This window comes from Saimiri boliviensis, chromosome 11 (genome assembly GCF_048565385.1).
Source record: "Saimiri boliviensis isolate mSaiBol1 chromosome 11, mSaiBol1.pri, whole genome shotgun sequence".
NCBI lineage: Eukaryota > Metazoa > Chordata > Mammalia > Primates > Cebidae > Saimiri > Saimiri boliviensis.
The window spans coordinates 65,090,454-65,118,225 of NC_133459.1; the positions used below are offsets into that span (position 1 = coordinate 65,090,454).

The 27,772-nt window shown below is 37.4% G+C and overlaps 1 protein-coding gene and 1 non-coding gene across 2 annotated transcripts in view; both read left to right on the top strand.

Moving 5' to 3' along the window:
- The window catches only part of DYNLT5 (dynein light chain Tctex-type family member 5), a 30,012-nt gene extending 3,104 nt beyond the window's left edge, over positions 1-26,908 (top strand). The window contains exons 2-5 of the mRNA XM_003921448.3: positions 1,547-1,668; positions 18,015-18,106; positions 24,158-24,282; positions 25,108-26,908. Of these exons, the coding sequence (XP_003921497.1) occupies positions 1,550-1,668; positions 18,015-18,106; positions 24,158-24,282; positions 25,108-25,311 (540 nt within the window). The 5' untranslated portion in view covers positions 1,547-1,549 and the 3' untranslated portion in view covers positions 25,312-26,908. The remainder of the gene's footprint in view (positions 1-1,546; positions 1,669-18,014; positions 18,107-24,157; positions 24,283-25,107) is intronic.
- Positions 22,870-23,010, top strand: LOC120366279 (U4 spliceosomal RNA). The gene has a single exon (XR_005581006.1). It is a non-coding gene; the product is annotated as a U4 spliceosomal RNA (small nuclear RNA).
- Positions 26,909-27,772: the final 864 nt, after the last annotated feature.

The following is a 27,772-nucleotide window of genomic DNA, read 5'->3' on the forward strand; positions in this document are numbered from 1 at the left end:
ACACTCACAGGTATACACTCAAGGATGCTCACACTGAGGTGCACACTCACACCTCGCTGCCTCCCTCACCCACACACAGTACCTCTGCTCCGCACTGATGCCACTGGGTTTAGGGTATGTTCTTACCTGCCCTACTCACTCATCCACCAACTCCTTGAAGGTGGATTCCCTTTTATTTTTATGCTTTGGTGTCTAGCACAGTATTTTCTTTTTGCGGCGCTCACATTTACAGATTATGAAATAATTTAAATGAATACTTAAATTTGTAGGTAGACAGGGCATTAGAGTTATAATCTAAGTTCTGGGAAGTCCCTTGCTACTACCAGCTTTTTAACAAGTATTAGTAGGAAGGAGGAAGTTTTCCAATACATTATTCATTTAAACATTAAGTTCTATTTGCTCCTTACAAAGTATGTAACTGTTACTCAAGAAAACAAAACAAACAAGAAATCTTTGGGAAAGACAGTTAATTTTAATTTTTATTTATTTTTTTTCTAGCCCATTACCCCTAATTTTAATTTTTAAAGTCATGGCAGGTCAGGGACAGTGGTCTATGCCTTTAATTCCACCATTTTGGGAGGCCAAGGCAGGAGGATCACTTAAGGCCAGGAGAGTAAGACCAACCTGGGCAACATAGCAAGACCTTGTCTCTACAAAATTTTTTTTTAATTAGCCAGACATGGTGGTGCAGGCCTGTAGTCCTAGCTACTAGAGAGGCTAAGGTGGGCGGACCGCTTGAGCCCAGGAGTTTGAAGTTACAGTGAGCTCTGACCGTGCCATTGCACTCCAGCCTGGGTAACAAGAGCTAGATCCTGTCTCTCAAACACTAGATCCTGTCTCTAAAACAGTAAAATAGGCCAGGCAGAGTGGCTCATGCCTGTAATCTCACCACTTTGGAAAGCTGAAGCAGGATTGCTTGAGCCCAGGAGTTCAAGACCAGCCTGGGCAACACAGACCCTATCTCTACAAAAAATAAAAAATTGGCCCAGCATGGTGGCATACACCTGTAGTCCCAGCTACTCAGGTAGCTGAGTTGGGAGGATCACTTGAGCCCAGGTGTTTGGGGCTGCAGTGAGCCGTGATCATGCGACTGCACTCCAGCCTGGGTAACAGAACAAGATCCTGTCTCAAATATAAAATGTAACACTGACAACAAATACTAATTAGCAAACTTGTATTACAATTAAATTTGGAGGACAGTATAAATATTGGTTTCTTATGTAGGATAGCATCTTTCTTCTATACATGTGTATCTTTTTTCAGTGACCTCCCTCTTCATTAGTTAAGCATTTTTGCTCTAGCTTAATATCTGCTTATGTAAAGTAAGTATATTATTGCATAAATAAACATTTTCAGAGTTGTCACAGTTCCAGTTTTACTGATCAGAACTAAAATGAATACTGTATATTGCTCTTGAGGAAACCCCACTTCCGCACTCAAAAATGGTAGAAAAAGAATCTGTGTACTTTGAGATTAGTCTCTATTATACTAACAAAAATGTTTCCAGATATTTCTTTTGCTAATTTACAAAAGTCTTCTTCCATAGGTTATGATGATGTCAGACAATGCTAAAGACAGAGCAGCTCGTTCATGGAAGAAAAGAGGGAGTGTTTCTTCTTTAAGTAATCATGAATTTCGGCGAAAGGAACTTCATGGGCACATCAAAGAGTGAGTAACTTGTCTAAAACTGTAAATTCATTTATTGAATAAGTAACTTCATAATATTAGATAAAAAAGCTCTTCCTCAGGAACATAAAAAGAGATAAAATGGCAAGTACAAGGTTCAGGTCATCTTTAGAGGCCATATTTAAAAAAAAAAAAAAAGAGAAAGGGAGAAAGCTTAAGTGATATGTTAATCCTAGCAGCATTTTTGCTGTTTCAAAGATTATCCCAAAAAACCTTTTACTCAAAAGAAACACCACATGGAACATAAACCAGCCACAGTTATATGTCTTTAAAGTTCTTCTCAATATTTTATGACATAGGTTTTGCATTTTTGTAATTAACAAATACATATACAACATACTTTAGGTTATATGATTTCATCATGTATTTTCAGAGTTTTTTCTATATCCTCTTAAATGCATAATATTTTGTCAATTTATGATACTGAGTTGCTTAGCCATTTTCTAATTATTGCACATTTTAAGTTTGTTTTCATTTTTTTTTCTTTTTCACTATATAATATGCCTCTGTTTGGTCATTTCCCAGAAGAATAATTAGTAGATCAAAGGGTAATCAGTACATTTTTTTAGGTCTTGCTACATATTGCATCTTTTCTCCTAAAGACATACATTAGTTTGTTAATATTTTCATGGCATTTCCTTTTGACTGCTGTTGGGAAGAAAACAAAACAAATTATCGATGTAGCAGTCAATTAATAATAGATTTCCATTCTTGGTTTCTACAGCATTGGAGGATGTAGTATAGTGGGTATATATTGGGAGGCAGGAGCTAGGGTCTGCAGAACAGAGACTAGAAGAACTGTAAGAATTAGAATTCTGAAACCAAAATCTTTCTGTTCTCAGAGTGTATTAATGCCTACTTGCAACTCCACTTTCCAGCCCTGGAAGTTTGTAGATTACACATACAATGTCTTTTACAGGTAGAAAACTGGCTATAAAGGAGTAGCAATCCCAGCACATGTCAGAGAAAAGTAAAGGTGGGAGAATAATGAACCTTTGTAACTTTTGCTTCTAAGCTTTTCTGGTTGCTATTTCTAATAGTTAAGTGCACGGGTTATTTTTAAAATTATTTAAAACTAATTGTTGACTTAAATTCAACTTACTTTTTCTAAGATGCTATTTAAGTAACAGTCTGACATAAATTATGTAAATTATGTACCCATGATTTTTTTTAACACTCCCTCCAAAGATTATATTGTCATCCCTATTTGTGTGACTTTCACTTACCTTTTCCCCTTCAAAATAAATTTGTCATACAGAATCAGAGAATGGCTATATTTGAAGAATTAGAGGTCACTCTTTTTAAGCTATTATTGATGAAGTATAAATACATATTAAAGGCAACAATAATACAAAAATCGTATTTATCAACACATTAGAACAGATTTTTCACTAACAACTACATTTAAATAACTATTTTGGTTTTGGACTCTCAAACAAAACATTTAGAATGGATCCTCTATTAGTAATTTTTTTCTTAAATAGCAAATGATCAGCTTCCAAGTCCCCTTGCAATACAGACTGTTTAGGAGGCTGCTGTCCCCCCATGCTAACTTGTATTAATACTTGCTTTCCATTAGCTTCCTCACTGTCTGGAATTAGACAGTATATGTGATTCTCCTTCATGAATGAGGTTTCAACTAGCAGAAAAATTCTGAAAGCTTAGTGATTACCAAATGCAGGCATTGTTTTGAAATTGCAGTGTTTTATGGAAAAACATATACCTTTCATTTAAAAATTATTTTAGAACAATTTGGAAAATAAAAATTTCCATCACGTAAAACATTCTGAAGTTTATTAAGGCCTGAATACATCAGCTCATTTAATCTCCCTGGCATTAATCCTACTAGGTAGACATCATTTCTACCGCTTTACTATGAAATAACTGAAGTTTACAAGTCAAGTCACTTCATTTAATGATTAGGATACAGTCCCAAATTCTGAATATGAGATTCAGAGTCCACAGACCCCTGTCCGCTTCCATAACACCGTCTTCCCCACCATCTTGTGGACATCCTCTCCTCCAGCCATCCTCAATCATCCCTCAGTGCTCTACCCGGCCCCCAGCCATGGCCCCATGTAGCTTCCCCTTGGGATACCCTGACTCCTTGATTGGAATGCTCTTCTTCTACTCTTCCACTGGCTTTTTTTGCTTGCTCCATCAGAATTTAGCTCCATCTCCACCTCTTTGGGAAGTGCTCTCTAATTACCCATCTATGACCATCTCTGCCTCCAGACTGGGCTGGATGATCTTCCTTTCTTCTCCCACTGCTTTCGCCTTCTATATGTACCTGGATTTGGTGATTTTCTTGTCTATCCCGCTTCAGTACACTATGAATGTATCTGTCTGTTTAGCAGTAACCACACTTATAAGGAGTACAAGAAAAACAGAGGTAGGCCGGGCGCAGTGGCTCACGCCTGTAATCTCAGCACTTTGGGAGGCCGAGGCGGGCAGTTCGTGAGGTCAAGAGATCAAGACCATCCTGATCAACATGGTGAAACCCCGTCTCTACTAAAATATATATATATATATATATATATATATATATATATATATATATATATATATATAAATTTAGCCAGGTGTGGTGGCACGCGCCTGTGGTCCCAGCTACTCAGGAGGCTGAGGCGGAAGAAACGCTTGAACCCGGGAGGCGGAGGTTCCAGTGAGCCGAGATTGTGCCACTGTGCTCCAGCCTGGTGAGAGAGCAAGACTCTGTCTTAAAAAAAAAAAAAAGAAAGAAAAGAAAAGAAAAGAAAAAGAAAAACAGAGGTAGACTGCCTTGAAAAGCTGCTTCTCATATGTGGTATAAGATCAGCATGGATTCATCCCTAAGTCTTGATCTGCATGTCTACATTCTTCCACAGTTGTAACTAAGCTTCACAGTGATCCCTAGAGGGAATAAATATCTAAAATGCCTTCTGAATTGTAACAAGAAAATTAAATTTATATCAAATAATATTGTGAATATAAAATATTTTCTAGATTGGGTCTTTAGGTTATCTTTTCACTTTAATGTGATTTTTATGTTTTATTAAAGAAAAACCAGAAACGTATTAAGCTGGGTCTTATTATCCTAACATCGTAACTGTTAAGTGTGTTGGCTTTTTTCTTTCAGACCTGGACATACATGTATCAGACCAGACAGTATACTACACGATTGTCATCATACTCCATCTGTAATTTCAAATTACTTTTTACCTAAATAATTTAAAAGCATAAGGATAATACCTAATATTTATACAGCCCTTACCATGAACCTGATTTATGTATCATAGAAGCTCCATAATAGGAGTTGGCAAACTATGACTCAAGGGCCAATTCCAATCTGCATTCGTTTTGCTAAATACGGTTTTTACATAGGTCAAAAAAAAAAAATCAAAAGGGGAACAGTTTTCTTGCACCATGTAAAAATAATAAGGAATTCAAATTTCTCTATGCATAAAGTTCATTAGGACACAGCCATGCCTATTCACTTATGCATTGTCTCTAGCTGCCTTCGTACTGTAACAGCAGAGTTGAGAAGTCACAATAGAAACCATAGGGCCCACAATCCAAAAATATCTACTATTTGGCCTTTTACAGAAATGTTTGCTGACTCCTGCTCTATAAAGATAGATGTTATTATCTTTCCCATTCAACAAATGAAGAAGCAGAAGCCTAGAGAGATTGAGGCTCCAAAGCTACAGAATTAGCAAGCAGCAAAATGGGCTTTTATTAGTCGAGTATTTTCATTTCCCAAAAATTGGCAATCCATGTGTGATTTGCATTAATAAAACTATTCTATTCATTCAGCAGAACCTTCTGTTTCCCATTCACAGTAAGAGCAGGTCTTTACAATGACGTCAGGCTTTGGCAGACACTGAACAGTATTCGAACAGATGTGCTTCTCTTAAACTGGAAACAGAAGCTATGAGGTCAAGTTACTTTCACAGGATCACTTGACATGATATCCAGGCTTGTTATCTGTGAACCCAGGAGTCCCACTGGTAGATTGGGGACAAGGTTGGGGGCTGAACATTCTCTCCTTTGCTTCAAACCAAATTATAGTGATGTCATGTTACCAGAACTTTTTGTATAGAGCCCACAGCTTCCTGTGTGAACCCACCGATGGCATCTAACAGACTAGTTAGGCTACACTATATGTATTACTTAGTTAGTAATACATACTAGTTAGGTTATACTCTATGTATTTCTTCATTTATTCAGGATTTATTGGCTTCTATTATGTGCCAATTACTGTGTCACATCTTAGACATATACAGGTGAATAACTATAGGTTTCTAATTTAGATAAGTTCATTTTTCAGGGAAACTGAGAGCTGCCTGGTAACTTTTTTCACATCATCTAATCTTCCTAGTAAAAGTGACCAAAATGAAAACTATTGCATTCATTACTTCATTTCAACAGTGATGAATTTATTCTATCATTCAGTCTAAACAACTGTGAGCTGCATGTAGGCAGTTGAAAATGGTGTTGCCCGAAAAATTTCTTCATTTTGATACCTGAAGGAAAAGGCTAGAGAGTAGAAGATCAGAGTTAGGACATAAGTTGTATCACCATCTATGTTAAACTAAAGCCCCCAACAAGGTCTGAGATACAGCCTCCCCCTAAAAGAGAAAATGGTTTGGGAAAACTGAAATGGCCATGTTTCCAAATGAAACCACAATAACAACTAATAGTGTATTGTACTTTAAGATATTTTATCCCCATTTATTTTTGTAAATGGGGAAATCATAGATTGTGTTGGCAAAAAACTGGCTCACTGTATGGAGGAAAATGAAGCTGGCCTCTTACCTTATACACTTTGCATAGGTCAACTCCAGATGGAAGACCAACTGTGGAAATCTATTAATTCAAAGCTAATAGAAGAAAGCACAGACCCATATCTTCATGTTCTATGAGTAAGAAAAGACTTCTGAAAGAAGATCCCAAAATGAAAACTTAAACCACAGAGCAAAAAAATATTTGGATAACTATAACCGCAATAAAATCTAGCACTTCTGTTCAACAAAGGATACGATAGACACAGTTAACAGGCTGGTCAAAGACATATATATATATAATCCTGCACATTAACAACTTAGGCTTGGAAAATAATTTTTAAAATAGTCAAGGAAGACAGTAATTTACAGAAACAAAGCCCAAATGGCTACACAGAATATGAAGAGGGGCTGAAACTCACTTTCAAGCAGAAAAAAATGTAAATTAAAACAAGATACCATTTTGCACCCATCCAAATGGCAGAACATAAGTAAGGAGAATAATACCAAATGTCAGCAAGGCATGTGAGAGTTAAACCTGATATCGCCATTTGGCAAAGAAAGCTAATGGTATTTAGAAAATACAGGGATATGTCTGCTTCATCAGAGTAAGAGCCAAAGCTTATACAATGGCCCACGAAGCCCCACACAATCTAGCTACCTGACACCTTTGCAGCTTTATCTTCTTTCACTCCTTTGCTTCTTCCTCCCTCTGCTACTGGTCTCTATGCATTTTCTCAAACACATTAGCAGCCTCCGGTCTGAAAGCCTTTGCATGTGCTGTGCTCCCTTCCTGGTGTATCTTTTTTTCCCTCAGCCATCCACGTGGTCCATTTCCTCACCTTTCTTTGTTCATGAAGGCCTATTTTGACCACTTCATTTGAAATTGCACATCACATCTTCTCCTTCACCCACTTCCAAACTCCCTTAACCTGCTCTATTTTTTCTTTTCCCTGAGGCATATATCACCTTTTATCATAACATACAATTTACTTGTTTCGTATTTTATTGTCTACTCTCTGTCTTTCCTTACTAAAGTATCAGTTTCATGAGAGCAAAGACCATCATTTCGTTTTTTGGCTTTTTTTTTTTTTCAGTATTGTATTCCAAAGTCCTAAAATAGCGCCTTGCATAGAGTAGTCATTCAATAAATATTTTGTGATCATTGAATGAATAATTGTTGCATTGTATTAATTCCTGAGCAAGCAAGTTTCTTTTGCTCACAAACAAGTTAAGTTCCCAGGTTCGAGTACGTGTTAAGTCCAGGGTGACTAGGGGCTTTTCTCTTACAGGCATAAGATCCATTTACAGCAAATAGAAAAGTGCTTCTTTAAGTTTTGTTTTGTTTTGTTTTGTTTTTTTACTGTCGACTTTCACCTCCATGCTGAAACATTCCATTGTGCATCTATTTTTTGAAAACCCAAAAGAACAGTTTTATTTGTGTTGGAAATCTGTTGTAATCGGCCACACTCCTCCTTGATGATCTCCACAGCTTTGTAGAGGTATTCATGGCACCCACACTCCCAGCACCACCTCTCTGATGATTTCCCAGCATGATGCAGCTTTGAACCGATGCATTTCATCCAGGAGCTGCAACAAAAGTTGACCATCACCTCCCTTGCTCTTGGATGAGCATTTGCTCAATAGGCTTCAGACCCTAACTCTGGTCTTCTATCTACACACTTAAAATTGTTGTACTTTGTCAATCACCGTTTCTGGATTGCCGTCAATCACTGCAGAGCTGAGCTTTTCACAGGTTTCACAGTTCATTCTTTGTCCTTCAGAATCACTCCTGCTCGAAAAAAAACATGTACCACAAGAATGTGTTATTTGTCATGTTCCTGCCTCTTTCACTTCTGAAAATTATCTTTTCTTTTCATTATAACCTTTCTCTTACTAGTAAAAGGGAGCAAATAATGTCAGTAAAATACCTAAAAACTACAGGCATACTTTGGCGATATTGCCGGTTCAGTTCCAGACCATTGCAATAAAGTTTATTTTGCAATAAAGGAACTCAAATGAATGTTTTGGTTTCCCAGTGCACATAAAAATTGTTTACACTATACTGTATGTAGTCTATTAAGTATTCAATAGCATTACATCTAAAGAAACAATGTACATACCTTAGTATAAAATCCTTTGTTGCTAAAAATGCAAATGATCATCTCAACCTTCAGCAAGTTGTCATCTTTTGCTGGTGGAAGGTCTTGCCTCAATGTTGATGTCTGCTGATTAATCAGGGTGGTGGTTGCTGAAGGTTGGGATAACTGTGGCAATTTCTTAAAGTAAGACAACATACTGGCCAAAGTGATTCATGCCTATCATTCCAACACTTTGGGGAGCTAAGGCAAGAGGATCACTGTGGCTAGGAGTTCAAGGCCAGCCTGGACAACATAGTGAGTCACTCTCTTCCCTACAAACAAAGAAGCCAGCCATAGTAGTGCCTGCCTGTATTCCTAGCTACTTGGGAGACTGAGGCAGGAGAATCCTTTGAGCCTGAGAGGCTGAGGCTGCAGCGAGCTTTAATCACATCGCTGCACTCCAGCCTGGGCCACACAGAGAGACACTGCATCAAATAAAATAAAAATAAAACAAAATAATAAAATAAATTTTTAAAGTTTGCCACATCAATGGACTCTTCTCATGAAAGATTTCTCTGTAGCATGTGATGCTGTTTGATAGCATTTTACCCAAATAGAACCTCTTTCAAAATTAGTCCATTCATCTCAAACCCTGCCACTCCTTTATCAACTAAGTATATGCAATATTCTAAAATATTTGTTGTCATTTCAACAGTGTTCACAGCATCTTCATCAGAAGTAGATTCCATCTCAAGAAGCCACTTTCTTTGCTCATTTCTAAGAAGTAATTCCTCATCTGTTTAAGTTTTACCATGAGATTGCAGCAATTCAGCCACATAGTGAGGTTCCACTTCTTTTGTTAACCATTTTAAATTTTATGTTTTAATTGAAAATTTTAATTATACATATTCGTGGGGTACATAGTGATTTTTGCATACATACAATGCATAGTAATCAGATCAGGGTGATTACATATCCATTACCTCAAACATGTATTATTTCTTTGTGGTTAGGAACATTTGATGTCCTGATGTCCTCTTTCTAGCTATTTGAATCTACATATTATTTTCACCTATGGTCACCCTACTATAACTTATTTCTCCTATCTAGCTATAATTGTGTATCCTTCAACACTAATTCAAGTTCTCTTTCTATTTCCATTGCATCTGTAGTTACTTCTTCCACTGAAGTCTTGAACCCCTCAGAGTCAACCCTGAGAGCTAGAATCAACTTCTTCTAAACTCCTGTTAATGTTGACATTTTGACCTCCTCCCATGAACACGAATGTTTTCAATGGCAGCTAGAATGGTGAATCCTTTTCAACTTACGTTGCTCAGATCCATGAGAGGAATCCCCACCTATGACAGCAATAGCCTTACAAAATAAATTTCTTAAATCAGATTTGTGGAGTAAAAAGAAGTTGGTGAATGCATACAAAAATATAATTAGATAGAATGAGTTCTAGTATTCAATAGTACAGTAGGGAAATATAGTTAACAATAATTTATTATATATTTTAAAATAGCTAGTGAGGGTTAAGGGAAAAAATAGCTAGAGGAATTTTAATGTTCCCAACACAAAGAAAAGATAAATGTTTGAGGTATTGGATATCCCAGTTATCCTGATTTGATCATTACACGTTGCATATATATGTATCAAAATATCACATGTTCCCCAGAAAAATATACAACTATGATACATCAATTAAAAATAAGTAAATAAATCAATAAGACTTGAAGGTTGGCCGGGCACGGTGGCTCAAGCTTGTAATCCCAGCACTTTGGGAGGCCGAGGCGGGTGGATCACGAGGTCGAGAGATCAAGACCATCCTGGTCAACATGGTGAAACCCCGTCTCTACTAAAAATACAAAAAATTAGCTGGGCATGGTGGTGCGTGCCTGTAATCCCAGCTACTCAGGAGGCTGAGGCAGGAGAATTGCCTGAACCCAGGAGGCGGAGGTTGCGGTGAGCCGAGATCGAGCCATTGCACTCCAGCCTGGGTAACAAGAGCGAAACTCCGTCTCAAAAAAAAAAATAAATAAGACTCGAAGGTTGAAATACTCCTTAATCCATGGGTTGCAGAATGAATGTTGTGCTAGCAGGCATGAAAGTAACATTAATCTCCTTCTACATCTCCATCAGAGCTCTTGGGTGACCAGGTGCATTGTCAATGAGCAGTAATATTTTAAAAGGAATCTTTTTTTCTGAGCAGGAGGTCTCAATAGTGGGATTAAAATATTCGAGAAACTATACCATAAAACAGATGTGCTGTTACCTAGTCTTTTTTGTTTTATTTATAGAACACAGTAGATTTAACATAATTCTCAAGTGCCCTGAGATTTTCAGGATGGTAAATGAACATTGGCTTGAACTTAAAGGCACGAGCTGCATTAGCTGCTACCAAGAGAGTCAGTCTGTCTTTGAAGCTTTGAAGCCAAGCGTTGATCTCTCTCTAGCTATAAAAGCCCTAGGTGGCATCTTTTGAAAGAAGACTGTTTCATCTGCATGGAAAATCTGTTGTTTATTGTAGCCCCCTTCATCAGTGATCTTAGCTGATCCAATGATCTTAGATCTTCTGGGTAACTTGCTGCAGCTTCTACATCATCACTTCCGCTTCACCTTGTACTTTTATGGTACAGAGATGGCTTCTTTCCTGAAGCCTCATGAACCAACCTCTGCTAGTTTCAAACGTCTTCTGTAGCTTCCTCACCTTTCTTAGCCTCCATGGCCTTGAAGTAAATTAGAGCCTTGCTCTGGATTGGGCTTTGGCTTAAGGGAATTGGTGACTAGTTTGATCTTCTATCCAGACCACTAAAATTTTCCTCATGTCAGCAATAAGGTTGTTTTGCTTTCTTACCATTCATGTATTCACTAAAGTGACACTTTAAATTTCCTTTAAAAACTTTTCAGGCAGGTACAGTGGCTCACACTTGTAATCCCAGCACTTTGGAGGCCGAGGTGGGTGGATCACTTAGGTTCAAGAGTTCAAGACCAGCCTGGGCAACATGGCAAAACTCTGTCTGTACAAAAAAATTAAAATTAGCCAGGTGTGGTAGTGTGCACCTGTAGTCCTTGCTACTTGGGAGACTGAGGTGGGAGGATCACCTGAGCCTGGGAGTTCGAGGATGCGGTGAGCCAAGAGCATACCACTGCCCTCCAACCTGGGTGACAAGGCAAGATACTGTTCTGAAAAAACAAAACCAAAAACAAAACTACTTCTTTGTATTCACAGCTTGGTTAATTGTTGGCCCAATAGGCCTAGCTTTCAGCCTATCTCAGCTTTTGACATGCCTTCCTCACTACACTTGATTATTTCTAGCTTTAGATTTAAAGTGAAAAATATGGGACTCTTCTTTTCACTTGAACACTTAGAGACTACTGTAGGGTTACCAATTGGCCTAATTTTAATATTGTTGTGTCACAGGAAATAGGAAGCCCAAAGAGAAGCAGGGCGGTGGTGGTGGGGGGGGGGGTGCAGGAATGGCTGGTCCGTGAAAGAGTCAGAACATACATAACATGTATCAATTAAGTTAGCTGCTTTATATGCATGCAGTTAGTGGCACCCTAAACCAATTACAATAATAACATCAAAGATCACTTGTTATAGAGCTCCATAACAGATGAAAAAGTCTGAAATATTGTGAACATTAACAAAATGTGACATAGAGACATGAAGTAAGCATATGCTGTTGGGAAAATGATGCTGATAGACTTGCTCAATGCAAGGTTGCCACAAACCTTCAATTGAAAAAAAAAAAAGCTGTCTACAAAGCAGAATAAAGTGAGGCACAATAAAATGAGATATGCCTGTGCATAAAAATCCAGCAAATTTGGTGTAAATTAAATGGCTGCAAATTAATTTATCTTACCAGACAAATAGCATGATCTACTGATGTGGGGGGGACAAGTCGGTATGCTTTGGTTCTTAAGCATGACACTCATCAAAATATCCATGGATAGTGTTAAGTGGAAAGTGCCCGAGTAAAGGAGTTTCTATGCACATTTAGTCTTTTTTCTTTCTTTTTCTTTTCTTTTCTTTTCTTTTTTTTTTTTTTTTTTTTTTTCTGAGATGGAGTTTCGCTCTTGTTACCCAGGCTGGAGTGCAATGGCGTGATCTCGGCTCCCCACAATCTCCACCTCCTGGGTTCAAGCAATTCTCCTGCCTCAGCCTCCTTAGTAGCTGGGACTACAGGTATGCGCCATCATGCCCAGCTAATTTTTGTATTTTTAGTAGAGACGGGGTTTCACCATGTTGACCAGGATGGTCTCGATCTCTTGACCTCGTGATCCACCCGCCTGGGCCTCCCAAAGTGTTGGGATTACAGGCGTGAGCCACCGCGCCCGACTTTGCATATTTAGTCTTATATTGTACATCCTGTTTTTTGGCTTTTATTTTTATTTATGTTACCAGTACTTCCCACTGTGCCTGACACATTGTGGACAATAAATATTTGATGAAAATGTAAAGTATAAATGTACCAATTTATACCCTGAAGACCTTATTTTCCTCTGTGCACTCTGAAATATCTCCACTGGGAGGCAGCACATGATTTCAGTAACAGCTTATCCCCCCTCCCGCCCCCCACCACCAAAAAAAGACACACTTAAATGATACCATTACAAATATATAGAAGGAAGTGATGATATTCAGACCTTTAAACCTACTACTTTAATGTCTTCTAAGCCAGTTACGCATTCAATATTATTTCCTCCTGCAGCTTCAAAACATCTAGGTAAAATAATAATAACATTGAAAATGTCGGGAAGTAAGTTCTCAATAATAATTACATGCTATTATGGCTGATGAGAATTAACTGAAATTATTGTTACCATCTCTAACTGTCATAACAAAAAGACATGCCTTGTGTTTATCTATGTAATCTAAAGACTGGTCAGCAAGCAAATTTGCAAGATGTTTTTAAGAAAAAATAAATTTCATTAAAGAGTAATTATGTTCTAACTTAACTAATTTTTTTGCCTTTTTCCTGCAAATAATCAGAATGCATACTCTTGGATTAGCACGGTGCATTTCCAGTGTCGGCCAGGTACACATAAGGAGGATTACTTTTGTCGTTTTGGACCAATTTCATGCAGCTACTTCTGTATGCAGGCTGTCTGTCCTCAGCAATGGCACATGTGGTTCCAGATATTCACTGAATTTTTCGTTGAGTTACGAGTGGTTACTCTTCCATCTGCGATAATATTATTTAATTAGCTGAGTGTTCTCACCAGTGGTTTACACCAGGCTTTCTTTTATTACATTACTTTTCTGTCTTTCTTTCTAAAACTTTCTAACTCTCTGGGACACATTTTATAAACTGAATTTTTTCTCCATAAATGCCAACAAGCTGGTAAAACACATAGACAGCAAGAACCTTTTTTTATATTTAAAAAATAAAACGATAGCATTCACTTTGCAATGAGATCACATGTCTAGAAGGGTTGTCATTGTAAACTAGGGAAAGTCTGATGATAGACAACTGAAACCCATCCATTTGTAATGTTCTGACATATATCCCAAAAATGTATTGTGCCAGGTACACAGCACTGGTAATTAAATTATAAATTTACTTTTTGGGTATCTCACATATTTATCTTTAAAGATTTCAAAGGATGTGAGTGAATCTGTTTACCAAGAGAAAATATGCCCAGGGTTTTCTAAACCAGCATTCTGAACTGATACTGGCAATTCCCCAATTTTAAAAGATAGAAACAGTTTTATCTCTAAAAATATACCAAGCCCATGTTCTGGCTTAATGTTATTTTCCCATACTGCAAGCATTTTAAATGTTTTCTGTCTTCCTTTTGTCTTTTCTCAAGGACTAAATATCTTTTTTCTATTCAACTTTTTCTCCTTTTTTTTCTCTCTCTTTTTCTAACCCATTTCATTCTAATGTAGGAACTATCAGATCTCAGATTTTTATAATGCCATAAACACAGGTTTTAAAAAGTAAACGTTTCCTACAACTTTTCAGAAAGTTATAGTCTTACTTGATACACAGTCAGCCTTCTAAGGCACAGAAAGCAATAGACTAAATGTTTTCCCTCTGCATGATAAGAATTTCCAGGTTTCACTAGCCTTTGGGAGCTAAATGACAAGAATTCGTGAACACAAAGAGGGGAACAACAAACACTGGGGCCTACAGGTGGGTTGAGGGTGGGAGGAGGGAGAGGAGCAGAAAAGATAACTACTGGGTACTGAGCTTAATACCTGGATGATGAAATAATCTGTACAACAAACCCCCGTGACATGAGTTCACCTATGTAACAAACCTTCACATGTACCCCCAACCTAAAATAATAGTTTTTTATAAAAAAAGAATTACCAGATTTTCAGCAAAATATTGCAGATTTACTCCTCAAAGTCCCAGTTCCTTTCTAAAACAAATTCCAATTTTTATGAGGTTTTTTTGTTTTTTGTTTTGTTTTTTGAGACAGAGACTTGCTCTGTTGCCCAGGCTGGAGTATAGTGGCATGATCTTGGCTTACTGCATCCTCCACCTCCTGGGTCCAAGCAATTCTTGTGCCTCAGCCTCCCAAGTACCTGGGATTTCAGGTGTGCACCACCACACCTGGCTCATTTTTTGAAAATACGTTTTTAATAGAGATGGGGTTTTGCCATGTTACCTAGTCAGGTCTTGAACTCCTGGCCTCAAGTGATCTGCCCACCTCGACTTCCCAAAATCCTGGGATTACAGGTGTGAGCCACCACTGCCACCCCCAACTTTTACATTTATTGATTGTTTGTAGCATCCTACTTCCAGGTAGCAAACTCTGTATTAGTTAGACTGCTGCTTATAATAATAAACATTAAACAAAATAGAAATTTATTTTTCTCTTACATAAAATAAGTCTGGAGAGAGGAAGTTCAGAGGCTTCTGTCTTTCTTATCTGTAATCAACAAGGTCATCTCAAGACCCAAGATAGTGCTGAGCTCTGGAACATCCACATTCCAGTCACCAAGACAGGTAAAAACAGGCTCCTATAGGCTGCATTAGGTCTTTAGAGGTACCGCTCAGAATTTTCGCAAAACAGTTCCGCTTACTTCTTATTGACTCATTAGCTACATAGGCCACAATAGCACAAAAAGAGACTGAGAATTTGTCTTTAGTCTGCACAGGAGTATTCCTACAAATGTAGGATTCTATTACTAAGGAAGAAGGAGAGAACAACATTAGAAAGTAAATAGGAGTCCCTGACACAATGTTTGTTGTAATTTTTTAATAATAGCAGAATAATGGAAACACCCTGAAAGGCACGGAGTATAAATGGTTAAATGAAATCCAGAATGTGCATATATTAAGTATTGGCTTGATATTTAAAGTATTGTTTGCCATTTATTGACATGGAAAGTTATTCTTGATACATTTTAAATTTTTTAAAAAGCATCTATAATATGATCCTATATGTAAAATCAAATGTCTGAACTGATTTTCTTAATGTTAACAGGGTTTAAACACTGGGGTTGGTAATTTTTGTGCAATTTTACTTTCTTCTCTCTGTTTTTCTGTATGTTTTGAATTTTTTTAAATGAGCATCTACTGTTTACATGATGACTGTGGAAATAAAAGGGCACTGAACAAATTCATCATCATCAAAAAAAAGTCAATCTGCAAAACTTTCTATTTGCGCACGAATCTTCAACCAGTGGGGCTTTTAAGCTGCCCTTATGACACTTACCAATTTCATAAGGATAATAATAGTAAGTGCACTGATTGTCAATCTTTCATAATTGATAGTGAAGACAGTTTATAAAAATCCTTATTTGCTTTTTTGTCTTGGACTTTTCACCCAGCTAATTTGGGTTTTGCACCACCTCTTCTTCTCCATAAATTTTTAATATGGTGTTCACTAGAAAAGAAGCCGAGTTTTTATAAATACCTTCTGCAGGTTTGCACAAGTTTTCATTGCAGTGGTTAATTATTTCAGGTAGTCATTGCCCCATCTTCATTCTGTCAGTTGTAATCAGATGTGGGACTTTGTCACTGAGAGGTAAACAGGACGTTTGAAATCTATCTCCCTTTTATACATGTACATTAAGTCCTTTCTCTTATTCCCTTTATCTCTGAAATGGGTAGAACAATGAATATTTTACTTACCTCAACGGGTATTGTGAAGGTAAAGTGAGATAATTTATGGGAAATGTTTTACAAAGTTAAAAGTAGCATATATAGTAATGGGGCAGACTGGCTTATCTTGAAATCAAAGGGTTTATGTAACATTGAATATTTTAAGTGGCAGTGATCATCTTTGGTATTATCCACAACACCTGCAGCCAGTGTGGCCAAACAGGTTGGCTGCTATTTCAAAGGGCAGCATTAAATTGAGGAACCCAGGTGTTCTAAGAATAAAGACTAAGTCACTCATCCAGAAATCCATCATGAAAAAAACAGAATTTATTCCACCATTTTCTTGGGCTGCTAATTTATCATGTAAGTTGTATTGCATTAAAGGGTTTTTAAAAATAGAGTATCTCTGATTTTCTTAAAATATCAATTTGCAAGAAGTTCATTAATTCCTAACAGCATAGAAGTATTTTAAATTCCTTGGAGAGAAAAAATATCTCCAAAGATAAAAAGCAAATATCTCTTTTTTATTTAATTAAAGCAAAAATAGCCTGCTTAGGAAGAAAGTGGTCACTCTGAACACACACACACACACACACACACACATGCTATTATAGCCTCCCCTTTGAAATGACATCTGTCTTAACGTTCATTTTCACAGGTGGAGAAAATTGAGGGTGTGGAGTTCTGAGACTGTCATTAGTTACAGCTGAATTTCCTCTGAACTAAATTGAATTAAATAGTGCTGGAGAGGCACTGGGGGCTCCTCTTTGCATGGGTCTCCTGTTTAGCACAGGGATAAACTCATATTGCCTTGATAATGAAACCAAAACCCTTTTTTAACGTTGAAAAGGGCTGATGCTTATTAATTTGTGATAGTTTTGGTGAATTGCGGTTTCCTTTACCACGTAGACAAGTCTCTCGTTTTTCTTTTTTTTATACTAAAGGGATTTTGTGAACTACATATAATAGTGAACCCTTTATAATACCCCACGTATATACAGAGTTGTTTCCCAACATTTTAAGCTTCCTCATATAACCCCCGTTTGTGAGCTTTGTCTACTTTGAGGAGAGCCTTTTATCAGTGGTGGAGACTCGACTGGCAATGGATTTTGAAGTATGTACTGTTACCCCATACACATACATCAACCCAGGATCACTTTCTGGATAATCTGATGATCTGAGTAACTGCCCTGGGCCTCAACCATCACATTGAGACCTGCTCCAGATAACTCCTCTGCATCTTAATATTTCCATCTCTAAAATGTTTTGGCCTTTTAGTATATCACTGGGATATTTACATAGGACTTGAAATTTTCTGAGAAAACTTTCTTTGTAACATTGAAGCTTAAAGCAATATTGTATTTTGTTATTATTGTTATAATAATGATGAAAATTTATTTTCTCCCTGTTTTTAGCTCTATGAGTACTGTGTCTTACATGGATGAACCCAGTCAGCGTGATGACATCTCTCGCCTTACAGTTCGGATGGAAAACACCTATCAGTTGGGTGTGTTCTTTTATCTCTTATCCCTATTTTAAAGTTCTAATTTGGTGACTGGTGTTCGTAAAAATGACATTTGATAACCTGGCATTATCTTCAATTCTAGCACAGTATAAAGGACTTTAATTACTTGAGTGATTTGATGCTGCTTTAGTGTCTTCCTCAGCAAAAAGGTAGCAACACCCGCCGTCTTACTTTTCTTTACCAATACTTCCCAAATGCTAAGTAATTCACTGGGTGGCACTGACTGATGTATACAGTATCCTACCGACTTAATACATTCACTGAGTATTTCTGGTACATTGACAGAGAGATATGATTAAAATGAAAGAGGTAAGTATTGGTGTTTTATCCGACCAAACCAGTCAGTGTTGTTAATAGATAAATGTGGGGAAGAAAACCTCAAAGCAAAGGCAAATGACTCATAGTCCCCTGTTGACAGAGATGTTTATCCATTACCACTGAGGTTTTGAGTCTTTGAAAACAAAGATCTTCGCACCTGCCCCTATACTCCCAGGTGGAGACCATGGCAAATATCTTTTCCCATCCATGTTTCCTCATAGACCCACTTGTTTTCTCTAAATGCATACCTGCTCACTATTATCTGAATTCATATGTAATTACTGCTATATAGAAGTTCCACAGAGATTTACCAAGGGGCAAAGGAAGACTCTGTGGGCCAACATGATTCTATCTGTGCCCAGTTAACTGCAAGAAAATTATAGACCATCAGCATGTCCCCTTTGGCCTTGCAGCTGGTTTTCTACATAATCACCAAGACTACATGGATTACCACGGCTCCATAATTAGTCAATCTACTGGTATTTTCACAGTGCCTGTTGTGGACTGCTAATATTCCTGCCATTCAATATACTTTTATACCTCTCTGGTAACCCTACTAAATTTCCTTTGAAATTCCACCATCATCACCACTTTTGATCCCAACATTCTGCTGAAGCTGGCACTGGCTTTATAGATAGAGCAGAGACTGATTCTAGGATGGCATGTAACCACGGTCCATCTAATCAAAGCCTCTGAGATTAAATTCAGGAAATATTGTTTGGCCTGTTGCAGAAGAACATAAAGCCCTGGACCCTGAACAAATGCAGGGGTTATGGCAGCATCTGCCATCTTGCCCTGACTTGAAACAGAGAGAACAACCGAATCCTGATGTCATCATTTGAGTCCTAAATCCATTTGGCTACCCTTAAAGTTTTCCGTTAGGCAAGCTAAGTTTGGGTCAGATTTTCTCTCCCTTGCAACTAAAAGTTCTTAGCCATAGGGTGTCCATTACTTTGAGCTGTGCATGCTGAAAGGGTTTGAATCAGATTTCAACAAGATAAGGCAGGTAAAATGCAAATCCCTGTGTTTCTTCATAAGGGTATATTTTGCAACTTGTTTTCTCAAATAAACAAAATAAAGCATCTTATCAGCTTTAGAAGTACTGAGTATGAATCACATTAGAAAAGTAATTTTAAGATGGCTCTATCTTGAAAGATGACATTTAATATTGGTAGTGACATTTCAGCCAAATTCCTTCAGCTGAGTTTATGAATCGTATTTTTTTCTAAATTAATAAATTGCTTATGAAAAAAAGAAAAGTAATTTTAGAAAAAGCTTAGTATGGATGAAATATATCCATATTTTCTTACAGTAGTCTATGTGAATTTTTATGTAATTAAAGTATTTTATGCTTGACAATTCACTTTTAAAGTATTCATCCAGTCATTTTATTAATGCTTCATACTGTATTTCCACTTCTCCTTGTTTCTGGGTTTATTTCACATATGAAAGGTACTTTGTGGGTATATTAATCCACTTTTGCATTGCTGTAAAGAAGTGCTCCCTGAGATTGGTAATTTATAAAGAAAAGAGGTTTATTTGGCTCATGGTTCTAGAGACTGTACAGGAAGCTTGGTGCCAGTATCTGCTTCTGGTAAGACCTCAGTGAGTTTTTAGGCATGGCAGAAGGGAAGGAGACTTGGCATGTCATATGGCAAGACAGAGAACAAGAGAGGTGCCAGGCTCTTTTAAACACTCAGCTCTCATGTGAACTATTAGAGGGAGAACGACAGAGCAAGAACTCAGTAATTACCACTGGGACAGCACCAAGCCATTCATGAGGGATCCACCCCCATGGCCCCAACACCTCTCACCAGGCCCCACCTCCAACACTGGGGAGCACATTTCAATATGAGATTTCAAGGGGACAAATATCCAAAGTATATCAGTGGGCCTTTGGTAAAGAGTTTATCATATCTTTACAATGTAATACTGGCCAGAAACATAGAGAAAAATATCAGCCAATCACTACCACAATTATGTTTAATTAAGTTTTCATTCTGTTCAATAATGTTTGCATCATTTAAACACATCTTAGATGAGAGCATTTGTGTAATTACAGCTACAAAAAATGAGATGAAACGTGAGTATAATTTACGAGAGAAAAAAGGGAATAGAAAAGGAAACTAAGTTTCTTATAATAAAATACCGTTTACATATTTCACATTAATTACTAAACGGAGTATAGAAGAAAATGCAAGCTGTGGCATCTGTCGTATCTGAATTTGAATACTAATTTTGCCAATTCCTAGGTAAAGGATGTTTGAGCAAGGTATTTAGCATCATTGAATCTCAGTGCCTTCACTTGTAAATAGGGATAATAGTCTATATATCATAGAGATGCTATGGGACTTAAATGAAATAACATGTTTAAAACTCTCCATTCATCATGTTACTGCTCCTGAAAATGACTGACTGTAGGACCTTATTACAGATCACTAAGAATAAAGCCTTCCGTGATAGTCATTGTGACTTCGTAATAATTATAGAATAAGTTTTCCACAAGACTTTTTCTGGAACTATGATTAAAGTGGCACCTGGTTGTTTATGAACATGGATTGTGAGGACTGGGCCAGACTAGAACTATTGGTGGCCATGTTTGCTACCACATCAAGATAGCCTGCCTTAAGAATGAAGCCAGCACAATAGAAAGTAGATCCAAAATACTGATAGAGAAAGAGAGACATCATATGAGTTTAGCTTCCATGAAGTGTTCAGAGGGCCCTGCCTGTATGTCAGGTTTTCTTAGACAGACCCTGTCAATCTCAGCATCGATTTTGTACCACCCCATGGGGTCCTTCCCAACCCTGCAGTTCTCACTGGTTCCCTACTTACGTCCTCTTCCATCTTTCTGCCTTCTCAGCAAGGTAAATTGAATTTCTTCTTTCAGCATGCAATAACTACAATAACAGCAATAACACTAATAAGATCACTTATCTAAGGAGTGTTTTATTGTGAGGCAAGCACTGTTCTAAACATATTCAATATATTGTCTCATTTAATTCTAACAAAAAAATACGTAGTAATTCTTATTATTACCCCAATTTGGGGTAGTGGAGGGGCACATACATTAGGTAACCTTATCTTTATCCTCTGTTAAATCTGTTTTTTGTTTTGTTTTGTTTTTAGTTTTGTTCTGATTCTTCAGGTCTTTGCTTTTTGATTTCCAAAACGTATTTTTTCTCCTAAGGAAAAAACAAAAATCTCAGAAGAAAACCTTTACCATTCACATCAGTTGACTCTGAAATTAGTTGTAGGAGCTTATTACAGAAATCAGAAGCTGAACACTTTTGGATAATTCTGGATGTTTAGAGGAAAGGTAACAAAGAAGTAAGAAAAGAATAGTTCATTCCCATATTTCAAAATATTTTCAGAACAGAATCTGGTCACTGACTTTTTATTAATCTAAGCAAAGTGTGAAAAAGACATTGGTAGCATTGTACAGTGAGAACTACTGGAAGCAGATTCAAGTGCCACCAGGATCCTCTTTCCAGCACTGATCTGTGTATACTCCCTTCTCTTTTGGTGGCCTGGCCTCCTTTCTACCATGAAAAACATGGCCTCCAGCAGGTCCTAAGAGTCGCATGGTAACTTTTGCCACCAGAAAAAGTCTGACATTTTTTTTCCTACTTGCAGTTTAAAATCAGAATTCCAAGAAAAGACTCTCATTGTCCTGGCCCAGGGCATTGCCACCCCTGGGTCAATCACCCATGCCCTGGGCTTGGGCTCGCCCAAGGTGATGGGAGATGGTTAGGAACTACTTTACCTACCCAGATTCATTCTCCACCCCCACCCTGCCACAATTTAAAGGGAATTCAACAATTTCTATATTATCATCAAAATAGAATCTCAAGAGGCTCACCTAACTGAACTGCAGTCCGAGGCTGTGACCTTCTGGTTAAGTACAGCCAGTGGGAAACCTCAGCAGAGCGGCAGAGGGAGAGAGGAGTGTGAGGGGGAACTGTTTCTTTCCCTGGCTCCTGCCTGTGGGTTCATCACAGCCTGGTTACATTCCTCAACCAAAGGACAGAAGCTAATCCCAAGGGACCCCTCTCTACATGACCCTTCTGCGATCTATTAAAAGTTTTCCTCTATTCCCCAGTCTGGGGGTGAGAGACAGGCTGACAACCTTACTTTCACTGGCTGAGGGGCACGGAACTATCCCTTATGATTTTCTCCATCCCACTCAGAACTTCCGCCTGGAATTATTTTAACTTTAAGGCACCATACGTTTCCTTTGACCTTGATAGATACAGTCATCACAAACAAACACTTATTAATAGATACTGATGACCATTAAAAGAGAATTGAATAGAATTCTTGATCTCACTCCTTCATCTTTATCAATTCCTCAAATAGTGATTGAGCCTCTGCATGCGAAGCTTCTTCTCTGAACGTGGATGAAATGTGGTTGAGAATATAAGCTGAGCTTTGCACAGTGGCAGTATCGTAGCCAATGAGGTTTATCCAAGGCGTGCTTATTGCTAATTGAAAACTTTTCCCAATACCCTGCCGTGACGACTTGAAATATAGTCGGCATTGGCAATTTTTGACAGTCTCTACAGAGACTGAATTATAAAAAAAAGAAAAAAAAAAAAAAAAAAGAGAATATAAGCTGTAGCATCAGATAAACCTGGGTTTGCAGCTCAACCCAGCTCTGCCTCTGTGTGTGACTCTGGGCAGGTTAGTCAATGTATTTAAATCTCTGTTTCCCTATCTGCCAAGTGGAGATAACAGTAAGATTCACCTCGGAGATCTATTCGAAGACTGTATAAGGTAATAAATATGAAGTGCTTATCGCACTGCCTGACATGAAGCAAAAGCTTAATAAAAAGTATTCATTATTGTATATGTATACAATATACAATCATACATCATATATAATGATTATCTATAAAATTTTTAATTTGTTTTAAATTCAGAAATCATACATTAAAAATTTCTTATGCCTTTAGCATTGTGTTAGACTCTGAGGAGGATAAAATCTGAGCTTGCTTACCATTTCACTGGAAACGCAGGTATGCTTTAGCCAATATCAAATAGATTAGGAGCCAGATGGCAGTGGGGACCCATCGCAAGGAAAGAGGGGCAAACGAGGGGACATTGTCCCAAAGGAGGACATTTTTTCCTGAGAGGAGGTAGAGGACTACCTGGAGAAGAAGAGATTAGAGGCGGCCTTGAAACATGAGTGGCTGTTTCTCAGATGAACAAGATGGGGGAAAATATTCCATTTGAAAACTGAACAGCAAGAGTAAAGACAGATGGAGCCTGTGAGGCTGGAGCAGTCCACAAGTGAGGCACTGTGGTAGCGGGAGAGGAGGCCTCAAGGAACCACCCCTTAGACCTCGCTAAAAGGAGTGTCACTTAAGATCTGCTGACAGATCTTAAGATTGGAGGGGGAGATATAAGAGGTAGGGAGCCAGTTAGAAAGCTGTTGAGACTTTGAAGTATGTCCCTAACAATGGATCCTGGGAAGGAAGAGACTTTCAATGTCAAACCCCAGCAGTATTGAACACACTTTTGAGGTAGTTGGGTAAGCATATGAAACTATTGTCTTCTTGTCTTCTCCCAGAGCACCTAACGGGAAACCTAATTAAGGCCACCCAGAAGATTAAATCCCTCCATGTTTCCATACTCTTTTGTTTAGCCTGTGGGGTGGATGGGCGGGTGTGATTTGAAATTATTTTTCAGAAGGAATTTGATGTATATTTTCAGGTCCTCCCAAGCATTTTCCTGTGGTCACGGTCAATCATATTTTGAAAGATGTGTTAACCAGCTATCTACAAGTAGAAGAATATGAACCAGAGCTCTGTAGACAGATGACTAAAACCATTTCTGAGGTACATGTGTGATTTGCCCACAGTGTTAACCATAGCTAGAATATTTGCTGAAAGCACAATAAACCCTCTACTTTTTGATGAGGGGAATTAATTTGCAGAAAAAGTTATAATGTATATTTATAATTAGGTCATATTCTACGTATATGAGTGTGTGTGTGTATATGTAGCCTTTGTCTAAAACAATCATGTGCATCACATTTGCATGCATTACGTAAAAGTGTACAAAACTGCCCCATTTATAAGTCTTTATTGCAAAATATGTAACATTTTAATGATTATTTTCTCTTCACTAAGGAAGCTTATTTGAGTGCCATCAAAAACAGACATTGTGGTCTTTAAGCACGTTTCTATTTTTACCAACCCCAGGGCTGGCACTTCATCAAGATTTTCTCTGCTTTCTTTTTTATAACAAACGTTTTAATAAACATTAATGATTAGTTATATTACAGGAGACTCCAAATGGTTCCTTAATTAGACATGAACAAGACAGTGTAACTCCAATGCCGACATTCTTTGATGAGAAGCCATCTTAACAAAATTTTTCAAAGAATGTAATTTATTAAATTCTGTGCTCTGGATTATAATTATTTCATGTATCTTAGAAGAAGAGGTAGATTTATTGCTAGTGTTATAATTTTGTACCTGAATTTTCTATATCAAGAGGACCATGCTTGAACGGAATCACAGTTATGGTTCTACAACAATTACTCAGTGTCTATAATGCATCATGCTATTAATTAAAATCCCCTATATTTATAACAAAGGTTAATACTTTTGAGTTTCAATGTAGCTAAATTCAGACCCTCCCTTTCTTTAAATTTCTAGGTTATTAAAGCCCAGGTCAAGGACTTGATGATTCCACGATACAAGCTAATTGTGATTGTGCACATTGGACAACTGAACAGGCAGAGCATAATTATTGGAAGCAGATGCCTCTGGGATCCTAACAGCGATACCTTTTCATCTTATGCTTTCAGAAATTCTTCCCTCTTCGCTCTTGCGAATGTCTATGCAGTTTACCTTGAGTGACTGAAAATAAGAAGTCCAGTTCTTACCTTGGAAAATCATGAGGCGGGCTGTATGTCTGTACACGAAAGTTTTACTGCCAAAAACTTAAGAAAGAAACAACACTGATAATTCAACCAGCTGGAAGGTTTTGAATTTTTTCATATTCTAGCAAAGGCTGGGGAAGGAGAGAGTAGCACAGAAAGAATCTTGTTTATCTAAAGCAGAAACTTGGTCTTGGTTTTGCTGGATTGTTTTCCATGGATACAGATTCTTATTAAATATTTGTTTTGGTACTAATTATTTTAATTATTCTTTAATTAGAGAGTTACAATTTCCTGCATTGTTTTTTTAATAAAGAGAAGCTTTAGAAAAACTATGGCTATATACCCTGACCAATAAATGACGGTAGAATATTCAACATGGTATACACAAATGATAAATAATATGCCTCAGTGCTGCATGTAAAAGAATACTGGTTTTCATTTTATGCTTAATAAATTGAGCAGCATTCATTAAGTGCAATTATTGTTACATGTACCTGACAGTTGAAACTGCTGAGGTAGAATTAATGGCTTCATAACAAGTTTCGTGGTCCCACGGGCTGCAAGCTAAAACTAGAAGCTCTTGTGGCCTGCCTGCACTTTACACAATTGTGGGAGAACTGAATGTTGGCTCTCCAGTAATGGAAACTATAAAGTGAACAAAGGTTTTTTGGGGCACTGAAGTAGACATTGTGATATTAAATATACATGATACTTAATACTAAATGTGTCTGTAACACATAAAATCATTTATTGGAGAGAGACATTGCTTTTAAATATCTTAGGCTAATAAACTTTTTCACCAAATATATAGCTGGCACCTTAACAAATAAAACGTGTGTATTTACCATTTTACTCCTATGAATTTAATACTAAAATGACCCAGGGAGGTTTTGAATAGATGGGCACTAAAATTTACAAGGCTGAAATAGCTTATTATTCTGCCGGTTAATGTATCTTGTGCCACGGATCATTTATTTTTATGAAGCTTTCAAGTCTTTGTGTACAAGTAAAATGATGCTGTGGCGTTGTTCTTGGAGGGTAAGTGGACTGCCTAAAGGACATTTGTTAAAGGTCAAAGACAAACTGTGCACATATGGAGAAAATTAGCAAAGCTGTAGTCTTAAAAAAGATTTGTCATGTCAAAAAAAAGTTTAGCAAATGGAAGCCCAGTCAATGCTTTAATTTTTAAATGTTTTGGTGTCTTACTTTTCCCCAAAATGAAATGTAATAAAAAAATGGATACTTTTAAAATCCATTTCCTCCTGCTGTTTTCTGGCTTTTAAAGCCAGATTATTCATTTTGATTATTCAAAATGAATTTGTCAATTTTCATTATTTTTTTCCTGTTAGTGCATTAGTGGAAATATGTCTATATCATGATTTATCACAACCAATATTTGTCAATTTCCATAGGCCAGTTTTAAATCTGGGTTAGATTACAAGTATAATAAATAAATGAGCTTCCTATTTTCATTATGCATTTGTGAACTTCTCCCTTCTTGGAACAACAGCGGGGGTAATCATCTTAAAAATTTGTATGAATCAATCAAAGTAAAGAAACGTCTTTAACATATAGAAAGTCTGTTATAACAATGACTGTTTGTTTTAGAGTTCTAAATTCTAATCCATGAGATAACATCTTACCATCTTCCCCAAGCTGTGCTGGGAATCAAAACTATAAACGATGGCTGGGCGTGGTGGCTTATGCCTGTAATCCAAGCACTTTGGAGGCCAAGGCGGGTGGATCACGTGAAGTTGGGAGTTCAAGACCAGCCTGACCAACATGGTGAAACCCCGTCTTTAAAAAATAAAATTAAATTAAAAACTATAAAAGCTAATGACAGTTAAAAAACAAAAAAGAAAGCAGTTTGCCGGCATATTGCCATGCACTGTAATTCAGATACTCAGTGATGAATTCTAGCAATTACATAGCAGTATAGGGATACATAGTAAAAAACTCACTCATTGCAACTAGGGAGAAGCTAGTCATCACACAGAACCTTACCATGAGAAATTTTTTAAAAAGTTACACTATAAATTTGAAGGAATTATTTTACTTTGAAACACCCTCAATTTCCCTGCTATTTTTTCCTCTCCTAAAGTGCCAACCTTCTTCCCCGACCAGCCGTGCCCATCCCTGCCCCAGAGCCTTTGTTCACACTTTCCTGCCTCCCACTCAAGCAACTTTCTTCACTTTTCAGGGTTACATTCAGGTCTCACCTTTTCTCTTGGTCCTTCTCTGTTCATTGCTCGCCTCCTGGTCTCTCTCTCTTCTCTAATCATTCTCATGGTCGAGCTCTTGATTGTTCTCTAGCTAACTTTTGATTTTAGTTTTGTTTCCTTACTATTAATAGATTGAAGACATATTGAGGACATGGACCACATAACTTGACAGTGCCTAGCAAGAAAAATTATTTTTACTTTTAAAGTAACCATCGT